The following is an 11,491-nucleotide window of genomic DNA, read 5'->3' as shown; positions in this document are numbered from 1 at the left end:
ATTAATGTGCTTTGTCTTGAGGCCGCGATCCTGGGGAGGAGTCCATTTGCCCCTCCCCCACCAACTGGAGCTCCTTCCAGTATTCCCCCATTGAGACGTCATCAGCAGTCACTGTTGGTCTACTTCTTGTTTCCCTTGGAGACACTATAGGCCTCTCCAATAGCCTCAGGGTGAAGCCAGAGAGTCCTTTCCCTTGGCCAGCCCTCCCCTCGGAAAGCAACCCCTCCCTTAGCCCCCGAGGGCCCACTTTTCCCCAGATTCTCTGAGAAAAGAGAGCAAGGACAGCCTCATGAATGAAGCTGGAGAGGGCACCACCACAGAGATGGCCGCCTCAGTCTCTCCCCAAGCCTCGCAGGAACAACTCATATCGTTGGGAAGCGGAGATCCTCCAGGGGCCCTAGTGGCAGGCACCCTCAGCGGGGACCCGATCATGAAGGCCGCTGTAGCAGGGGGCACCAAGGGAAAGGCTCCCAAGAAGGTCATCGCCAAGAGGGTGCGAGGCTCCGTCAAATGGTTTAATGTGAAGAATGGGTACGGCTTCATCAGCAGGCATGATACTCAGGAAGATGTGTTCGTTCACCAGACCGCTATCACCCGGAACAATCCTCACAAGTACCAACGCAGTGTGGGCGATGGAGAGACGGTTGAGTTCGATGTGGTGCAAGGTGAGCGGGGCACTGAGGCTGCTAACGTTACTGGACCGGAGGGTGCTCCAGTGGAGGGCAGCCGCTATGCCGCTAACCGTCCCCGCTTCCGCCCAGGCTGCTACATTCACCACCGTGAGCCACCACCGGGAAGATCCCGGGATGCCAAGGACCATCTGGATGAAGGTGAGGACAGCTGCGCGGGCTTCACTGCATGCTTCACGGTAGCCCAGGCTCCGCGGCGCTACCTTCCCAGTCGACCTCAAGATCAACCACTGTGGCGCTTCCCACCAGTCCGCAGGCCCCAGGTTCTGGCGCTCCGCCCATCGCTCATCCCTCACCCCCATGGCCCATGGGCCCCTCGCCTGGCCTGGTCCGCGCCAGCCTCAAAGCCTGAGGTTGCACCGAGGCGGGGGCTGGGCCCCAGCTACTTGCTGAGTCGCCCGAGAGGCAGGGGCATACCTCAGGAGCCAGCGCCCTCACCAGCCAACTCTGAGGAGCTGGAGGCAGAAAACAAGGAGGGCACTCGCAAAGCAGGCAGCCCTCAGCAGAGACCCCCACCGCGCTATGGATCCCGCCGTCCCAACAACCCGGGCCACGGTCTCCAGAAGGTACAAGACACTGAGAGCCAAGACCTTCAGGAGAAAGAGGATAAGACCACTGGGAAGGGCCCAGTTGAAAGTCCCATTTGTGCCGTTGTGCCCGAGAAGAGCGGCGCTGCTGAGAAGGAGGACCTTGACGTCCCAGATACCCCCTCGGCAGCCCAGGCCCAGTAGCCTCTTGGATCCCTCCCCAGGGACTACCTAGCCTGTGCCGCAGGTGAAGTCCCTTTGAGGAGATGATGCCCTTTGGTCTGACCTAGTCCCCAAAGGGCACGTTAGCAAAATAGACATTCAATATTGGACTTGCCATGAGAAAAATACATGACCCTTTCCCCAAGATTTGAGGATTAAGCTACAAGAGCTCTGTATTTCTAAGTACCATCTTAGCATCTGCCTCCAAAGTCACAGCATACATGCTAGCACACATCTCTCTGAATATATAGTTTCTGATGACCAGGACCTCAGTTAATATTCTGAATTTCCCTGTTGAATTAGATGAACTCTTTAGAAAATGGCTTTCATTTTACATTAAACAGCAAGGAAATTACTATAAAATATTGAAGACTATCTGACATTGCTGTGTGATATTACTCAACTGAGCGGTCAATTTCTCAATAAATCATTTCATCTTCTTTCAACTTTTATTACTGTTGTTTGATTTTTCTTTAATTACAGCTTGCAGCACATAATTGCATAATTGAATGGAGAAGACTGTAAATCCGTTTTGCTTCTTTTGCAGTACCAATTTTAGTCCAAAAAAAAAAAAAAAAAAAAAAAAAAAAAAAAAACACAGGAACAAACTAACCAAATGACAGAACAGGTTTACCATACTTAATTCATGAATTTAAAATTATTTTGACATACCTATTGAACTTCTGTGGATATTCTAAAATATTATCATAGTGCAAAGAAAAGAAATCACTCAATTACTTTAAATCATCTTAATTTCCCTGCTCCTCCCCTACCCCACAATTTGAAAACAAAGTCTGGAGGAAAATAACTCTGTAATTAAAGGCAGGCCCCAGTACCCATACTTCCTACTTTAAGTCCAGTATTCAAAAAAGAAAAAAAAAAGTGAAGACAACAACATTACATGTCAAAAATGGGTCCTCAGGAAACAGATAATACCAACTTCTATTTTTCCTATTAAGTGATTTTATCCAATACCATTTCAGTATTCAAAAGTGGTCATAGCAGCAGTCATAACTTCTATTGTGCCTACATGCAGAGCTGGATATAAACATCTAGTCCAGAGTTTCCATCTCTGCTTCCTGGTGGGAGATTATCCAACTAGCTTTTATAGAATCCTTGAAAGGCTGGGCAGGTGAAGGTCAGAGCACTTTCCAAGAGAATAGAGATATGCCAAGTGGGAATGGCACACCCTTCCTGGCTCTCATTTGGATATGTGGTGATGTTGGTGGGTGGGAGGTAGGGCCTACATTTGCCATGGGGTGGGGGAAGGCTGTTAGTAAGTTTGAAAACAAAAACGTCTTTAATATTTTATTTTTTGGGTGACTGACTTTGGAATATCAGTAGCAAAATCAAAATATGTGTGTTGTTTAGACGTTGAGGCAGTTTCACACCTCATTGCTTGACTAGGATAAGAGATTTGGAGAATGAGTATTGAATCATTAATTTTGGGTAAATATCCTCAAGCCATTTGAGTAGAAACTGGGATTACTCATTCAACAGATATCTGACCACTTACTTGTGCCAGAATCTGTGCAAGCCACTGGTAGCGGTGGTGGTTGCATCACGGCGAAGAAGATGACTCCTCCTCTTAAGGAGTCTGCAGTCTAGTAGAAAGTGAGACAAAACAGGAAGTGATTGCTCAATGTTATGAATATACTAGCAGAATTATCAGGGAAGGTGAAAGTTAATGCAGGCAACCCAAATGTTGGCAGAGTTGTTCCACAAAAAAGAAATCACCTTGGGCAAAAGCTTAGCTACTCAGATACTTGAATTTAAAATTACATCTAGTAATCATCACAAAATATCCAGGACTGAATATAACATCCCAGACTGAGCTCAGCTTTTATGCTTTACAAACCACAATGGTATGATAAAGTCACATTCATGTCACAGCTAGAACTATGGTATGAAAAAGTCATATTCACATAACAGCTAAAAGTTGTTCCTCTAGGTTCTTAGCCCAGTGAACCAGATGAGTTCCTTAGGGAATAGCAGACTGCACCAAAGTCACTAATTGTTAGAATTTGTACCTAAAGTAGCACCAAGAGAGGATGTGGTGATGGCAGGAGATGTGAGGTAAGACTAAACCTGCTATGACTGGGAGGTAACCCAGATTCCTCCCAGATGATTTTTCATGCCACATAACAGCCAAAGATATATAGAGGGGACTTGTTGTCCCTTTATACCTAGCCGTTGGGTTCCCTGGGTACCATTATCTCTGTGATGAGCATGCATGAGGAAACTGCATTGTGACAGATAGGTGAGATCATGAGGTATTGTTATTCATGAGCCTGAATTATTTCACTTAATATAATGACCTCCAGTTCCATCCATGGTATCACAAATGACAAGGTTCCTTCCCTTTTAAGACTGAAGGGTGTCCCGTTGTGTGAACATACACCATTTCTTTTATATCCCTATGTGTTAGCTTCTTGTTGCTCTGAAAAAAAAAAAAAAACAAAAAAAAACCAAAAAAAAAACCTAAGAAAATCAGCTTAAAGTAGGAAAGCTTTATTTTGGCACATGGCTCCAGAGGTTCAAGTTTATGGTCACTTGGCCCCATCACTATGGGTCTGTGGTAAGGCAGAACATAATGGCAGATGATTTGTGGTGGAATAAAGCTGAGAACAAGGTACAGAGTGAGAGAGACAGTTTGGGGTCTAGGACAAGGTAAACCCTTCTGGGAAATGCACATCACGATCCACTTCCCCCAACTAGGTCCCAAATCCAGAACCCTTTACCACCTCCAAATGGCACCACCAGTTTTCGAGAAAACATTTAGAACGTTAGCATTGGGGGGGGGGGCACATTCCCGGCCGAAATTATGAAATTACAGCCCTGGCCCACCAAATCTCATTTATACCTCAGAATACAAAATACTTTCAGCCCATTTCCAAGAGTCCCCATAGTTTTAAGAAGTCCAGTATTGCTCAGAAATCCAAAGTCAAAGTCTCCTCTGAGGACCAAGGCAAACTTTTACCTGTGAGCCCCTCTAACAACAAACAAACAAACAAACAAGTGACATGCTTCTGACATACAATGACACGGGGCAAACATTACCATTCCATAAAGGAGAAATAGATTACCAGGGAAGGATGGGACCAAAGCAAGCCTGAAGTCTGGCCTAGCAAACATTAAATCCTGTAGCTCCTTTTCTGCTACCTGGGGTGCATGTTGGAATGATGGAAGCTTCAATGGACTCAAGAATCCCCACCCTGTGGCCTTGCTGGCTGTAAGCCCATCTGGTCTGTCTCTGGGACTGTCTGTTCTTGCTGCCTGCATCTTCCCTTGACAGACATTGCATGTTCCTTGCGTATCTACCTACCTGGGGACTGGACTGCACCTTTGGATTCATTGTCACAGCTTTATACATAGTCCTCTTAGAGGCTGCCCACAAGAATTCCAACCCTATCACATACTGCCTTACCTCACAGGCCTTCCTTTGAAACCTTGCTGGAGCCCTCCATGATAACACAACTCCTGCATTCTTCATGCTTACCAAACCAGCATGAGGTGGAGAATGCCCAGGTCTGTGATCGGCTACAGCAGTAGCTGATCCCTCTCTGAGGACTTGGGTGGGTGAGCATGTGGAAGTGAATCCTGGGTACCCAGTCCCCTAGGCAGCCTTGTGAGAGCAGGGTGCGTAGATGTTCTCACTCTCTTTTTTTTTTTTTATTGTAAAAAAAATGGGATACGTGTTGTTTCTCTGTTTGTACATAGAGTAAAGGCATACCATTTGTGCAATCATAAATTTACATAGGGTAATGTGGTTTGATTCATTCTGTTATTTTTTTCCCTCCCCCACCCCTCCCACCCCTCTTTTCCCTCTATACAGTCCTTCCTTCCTCCATTCTTGCCACCCTCCTTAACCCTAACCCTAAACCTAACCCTAACCCTAACACTAACCCCTCCCACCCCCTATTATGTGTCATCATCCGCTTATCAGCGAGATCATTTGTCCTTTGGTTTTTTGAGATTGGCTTATCTCACTTAGCATCATATTCTCCAATTTCATCCATTTGCCATAATTTTATCATTCTTTATGGTGGAGTAATATTCCATTGTATATATATGCCACAGATTCTTTATCCATTCATCAACTGAAGGGCATCTAGGTTGGTTCCACAATCTGGCTATGGTGAATTGAGCAGCTATGAACATTGATGTGGCTGTATCTCTGTAGTATGCTGATTTTAAGTCCTTTGGGTATAGGCCAAAGAGTGGGATAGCTGGGTCAAATGGTGGTTCCATTCCAAGCTTTCTGAGGAATCTCCACACTGCTTTCCAGAGGGGCTGCACTAATTTGCAACCCCTCCAGCAGTGTATGAGGATGTGGGGAAAAAGATGTTCTCTTCTTTTGTTATTTTATTTTTTTCATTTTTCTTTTTAGATATACATGATAGAACACTGTATTTTGACATATATACATATATGGGGTATAGCTTATTCTAATTAGAATCCCAATCTTGTGCTTGTACGTGATGTCCAGTTTCATTGGTGGTGTATTCATGTATGAACGTAGGAGTGTTGTGTCAGATTCATTCTATAGGTCTTTCCTAGTCCTATCCTCCCTCCCTTCCTTCCCTTCATTCCCCTTTGTCTAATCCCCTGAACTTCTATTCTCCTCACCCCTCTTGTTCTGTGTCAGCATCTACATATCAAAGAGAATATTTGACCTTTAGTTTTGGGGGATTGGCTTATTTCACTTAGCATGATATTCTCCAGAAATATGATTTACCAGCAAAAGTCACAAAGTAATTCTTTTTTTTGTGTGTGGGGCTGAGTAAAATTCTATTCTGCAGGACTGGGGTTGTGACTCAGTGGTGGAGCGCTTGCCTAGCATGTGTGAGTCACTGGGTTCGATTCTCAGCACCACATATAAATAAATGAAAGAATAAACGTCCATCAACATCAACAATTAATATAAAAAAAAACCCATTCTGCAGCCACATCAATGTTTATCGCCACTCAGCTCACAGTAGTTAAGCTATGGAACCAAACTAGATGTTCTCTTCTTAAAGAAAAGTATTTCAAAGTAGTTTACATTTTCCACCATTTTGAGCTTGTGATGGCTGGGGTCTGGCCCTTTATTGAGATCCCTTCAGTGCATTTTACCTTTTACCCTGGTGTAGAGTAATTGACTTCTTTTTAATGGCACCAGACTCTTCGGCAACCACACTCTTCTTGGCCCAAACTTTTCTGGCCAAACTGCAAGTTTCTAAAATATTTCCACCCTGATTTTTCTCCTTATTCTCACTGCAAATATGGGTAAAACAGACATCAGTGCCCGTGCCACACCCTGAATTCTGTTGCTGCTTTGAAATTTCTTCTGGCAGATAAACTAGATAAACACCACCACCTGTACATAAACTCAGGCACACACCAAGACCATGAACAAAATGTAGACAAATTCTTTCCAAAATACAAAATGAACAGCCTTTATTGTAATTTCCAATAGCATCCTCATTCCCATCTGAAACCTCATGAGCATAAACTTTACTCTCTGGCATTCCTACCAGCATTCTGGTCTTCCGAATTGCCCATGAAATCTCTGCTTACGACACTCTATTCCTTCTCTCCCCTGCATCTACAAACTTTTCTAGACTCGTCCAATGAGCCTGTACCAAAGATTTGTGAAAAAACATCATCAGGTATAGTCACAGCAAGCAATGATCACACTCCTGATGTCAATCTCTGTGACAAAAAGACTTATTTTGGCTGATGGTCTCAGAGGTTTCAGTTCATGGTGGCTTACCTCCATCATCATCGGCCTGTGAAGAGGCAGAGCGCATGTGGCAGAGCAGATCTGCTCTCCCTCCTCATGGTGGCTTGGAAGCTCGGAAGCATTGAGAGACAGAGAAGAAGGGGCCAAACACAAAATATAGCCTTTGAAGGCATACCTGCCAGGACATAATTTCTCCAATGAGAACCCTGCTCCCAAATTCTTCAACTCCTGTGTACAGAGCCATCAGATGGGGACAAACCCTTCGACACATGATCTTTTGGGGGGAGACATTCCAGATCCAGAGAATAATGTTAAATATTATCTGAGGTCCACTAGGTTTGACTCCACTTTATGGCTCTTATATTCAGACATGGGAGTGCATGTCTCTTGACGTAAGGGTTCCATTTCTTTTGGCTACATAGTTAGTGGTGGGGTTTATGGATCCTAAGGTACTGCTAATTTTATTTTTTTGAGGATCCACCATACAGTCTAAGGTAATGGCCATGGTGATTTATAGGCCCACCAACAGTCTGCAAGGTTTTCCTGCTTTTCACCTTCTCAAAGCCATTCTAACAGGAATGAGGTGATATCTCATTGTTGTTTTGAATTGCATTTCCCAATGATTAGTGATTTTGAGCATGTATTCCATGTACTTGTCAACTTTCATGACTTGTTTTGAGAAAACATTCTTCCATCCCATTGCCCATTTTAAATCAGTCTTTAAAAATACTTTGTTAGTACATTGTAATTATATAAAGTAGCGGGGTTCATTTTGACATATTCATACATGCATGGAATATGCTTTCCTCCATTTCAGTTCCCAGGGCTTCCTCTTTACCTCTCCTCCTCCCTGCCCGTGTTCATGCCTTCTTCTATGAGTTTTCTTTATGTTGAGTTATTTCAGTTTCTTATATGTACTGGATATTATTCCAATGCCAGATATTTATACATCTTGCACGTATTGTCCCACATTCTGAAGATTTTCTCTGCATTGTCTCTATTACTTTGCAGAAGGTTTATTTGTTTGATGCAAACTCATTAATGTAAATTTGTTTCCTCTAGGATTTCTGGTAGCAGTTCCATAGTTAGGATCTTAAATTTGCTACAAAAATTTTCATTCATTTTGTCCCCTGCCATTGGTCTAAATACCTGCCTCTTAACCAGAGACTTGTGATAAAGTACGTACGGGATTATAATAAATAGTGGAAAACTGGGTGGTGGACAGAATTGCCTAATTTGCAAGGATCCTTAGAGAATTGAGTGAATGAAATTTTCACTTCACAAATCCCAGAGAGAGTTGATTGTTTCAACCACAACTGGTCTATAATAAAGCCTATTTCCTTTCAGTAAAAAGATAAGCTTAGGGAATATTACCAACAAAACCAATTCTTTGTAATACCAGGCCATGAACAGGATTCGTTAGGGTCTTTAGATGCACATAATTGTACTGAGACCAAGACATTTCACCTTTTTATGTTCATCAATATCAAGTTTTGAAAATTGCTATGAATTTATACAATTATTCAGTCTACAAACAACAGCAAACTGTTACCTACTCTCACTTTTAAGGGTACACTGCATATTTGTATTAGTTTATTTTATTTTTTACTTATTTACTTTTTTATTATTTTTGTTTAGCTTTTACTTTTCTACAGACTGCATTTTGATTCATTGTACACAAATGGGGTACATAATTTCATTTCTATGGTTTTACACAATGGAGATTCGTACCATTCGTGTAATCACGCATGTACATAGGGTAATGATGTCTGTCTCATGCCACCATTTATCATATCCCCCTCCCTCTCATTTTCTTCTACATATTCTAAAGTTCCCCCATTATTCTCTCATTCCCCGCCCCCACCCCTATTATATATCATCATCCACTTCTCAGGGAAAACATTCAGACTTTGGTATTTTGGGCTTGGCTTATTTCACTTAGCATGATATTCTCCAATTCCATCCATTTATTTGCAAATGCCATAATATTATCCCTATTTATGGCTGAATAGTATTCCATTGTGTATATATACCACAGTTTCTTTATCCATTCATCTGTTGAAGGGCATCTAGGTTGGTTCCACAATCTAGCTAGTGTGAACTGAGCTGCTATAAACATTGATGTGGTTGTGTTACTGTAGTTTGCTGATTTGAGGTCCTTTGGCTATAAACCGAGGAGTAGGATAACTGGGTCAAAAGGTGGGTCCATTCCAAGTTTTCTTAGGATTCTCCATACTGCTTTCCAGAGTGGCTGCACCAATTTGCAACTCTACCAGCAATGTAAAAGTGTGCCTTTTTCCCCACATCCACGCCAACATCTATTATTGTTTGTGTTCTTGATAATAGCCATTCTAATTGGAGTAAGGTGAAATCTTAGAGTTGCTTTAATTTGTATTTCCCTAATTACTACAGATGTTGAACACTTTTTCATATATTTATTAATTGCCTGTGTGTCTTCTTCTATAAAGTGTCTGTCCAGGTCCTTGGCCCATTAATTGATTGGGTTCTTTGAATTTTTGTTGTAAAGTTCTTCATAAATTTTGGAGATAAGTGCTCCATCTGAAGTGCGTGTGGAAAAGATTTTCTCCCACTCTATAGGCTCTCTCTTCACATTCTTGATTATATTTTTTGAAATTGGAAAAAATAAAAAACTTTTTCAGTAGCCTCCAAGACTCTGGGAGCATTTTTGCCCTAAAGGAATAACCATAAAAATGTGTATCAGTGGACTCTGGTATCAGCATGCTCACCAGCTTAACTCTGCATCAGCTTATTCTTCATGTTTTCTCTGCTTGTCCCATTCCTTTCTATCTCTAATTCTATCACTAATCTCTGCATCCCCTGAAATCCAAAAGTCACTCATCTCCTACCTTTGTACAGACAATTACACATTCATTTTTGCCTAATGTTGATCAAAAGTAAACCCTCCCATCATGTACATTTCTACCTCGTGTTTAAAGTTCCCCTAGGCTAAAGAAAAAGATGCAGAGCTGGCACAATGGCATGCACCTGTAGTTCCAGCTACTCCAGAGGCTGAGGCAGGAGAATGGCTTGACCCCAGAAGTTAGAAACCAGCTTGGGCAACATGGAGAGATCCTGCCTCAAAAAACTCATATAACATAAATATAGGGAAAAAAATGCAATTTTGCTAGAAAATTCTAGAAGAAATGGTGTCCTGTTTCCTGGGAAGTCCCCAAAGCACTTACTGCTGTATCAATATGTTCTATAACATGTGCTACTCGTTCAGTTGCTTGTACATCTTCTACATGTGCATGTTAATAATTCCTGTTTTAAGCATCTGGTGAACAGAAATAACACTTAACTGACATCCATTTTATGAGTATAACTTTATACAAAGGAATAGAGAGCTAGGTGCAGAAGTAATGATTCTAATGTAGTTTATTTTCTATGTAATATAAATAGTTCATCTCCAAAATTTGATGAAATAAAACCATTTTGTTCATATTTTACATCTGTGTCACTTAAAATTTGTAAGTATAAATACGTTTTGAAGCCTTTCTGCAACAGAAGGAATTTCAGAGTATGCCTGCTGGACTTTCTTTGTAATTTTCTCTCAGCCCTGTTTCTAGGATAAAAAGAGTTTTACCACCATCACTGGGCTGATGGCACTATGCACTGCTTAAGCTTTCAGCCAGAGGTTTTGAATATCCCCTTGTAATTTTTCACAAACCAAGGAGAGACCCTCCAAGAGACTTCTACATTTTGGACTGAAGTCAAGGAGATCTAATATTGAGTCAATGTGTCTTTAAAATGAATATTTTCTCTGATATGTGGATGCTAATTCACAATAAGGGAGGGAATAGGGAAGAATAGAGTTACTTATATTAGGAAGAGTAGAGTGAAGCAAGGAGAAGAGGTAGGGGGTAAGGAATGATTGTAGAGTGAAACAGACATTATTACCACATGTACACATATGACTGCATGACCAATGTGATCCTACAATATGTATAATCAGAAAAATGAGAGATTGTACTCCATCCATGTATGATCTAGCAAAATGTATAAATGCATTCTTCTGCCCTGTACAACTAATTAGAACAAAAAAGCTAAAAACATTTTTAAAATGCCATATGAAGGAGTCATTTTTAAAAATTAATTATTTCTCTTTTTACTTTTTACACACTGCATTTTGATTCATTGTACACAAATGCGGCACATCATTTCATTTCTGGTTATACATGATCTAGATTCATACCATTCATGTAATCATACAGGTACATAGGGCAATGATGTCTGTCTCATTCCATGATTTTTCATACCCCTCCACCCTCTCATTTATTATCAAGACCACAAACAATAATAGATGTTGG

The 11,491-nt window shown here is 41.7% G+C and overlaps 1 protein-coding gene across 1 annotated transcript; it reads left to right on the top strand.

Moving 5' to 3' along the window:
* Positions 1 to 289: 289 nt before the first annotated feature.
* LOC306651126 (Y-box-binding protein 3-like) lies at positions 290 to 1,420 on the top strand (the record flags this gene model as incomplete). The annotated part of the gene is made up of 1 exon (XM_079123637.1): positions 290 to 1,420. The coding sequence occupies one exon, from the start codon at positions 290 to 292 to the stop codon at positions 1,418 to 1,420; it is 1,131 nt and encodes a 376-aa protein (XP_078979763.1).
* Positions 1,421 to 11,491: the final 10,071 nt, after the last annotated feature.

The sequence above is a fragment of the Sciurus vulgaris genome, assembly GCF_902686455.1.
Source record: "Sciurus vulgaris genome assembly, chromosome: X".
NCBI lineage: Eukaryota > Metazoa > Chordata > Mammalia > Rodentia > Sciuridae > Sciurus > Sciurus vulgaris.
This window is presented reverse-complemented; position numbering and strand designations above follow the sequence as displayed.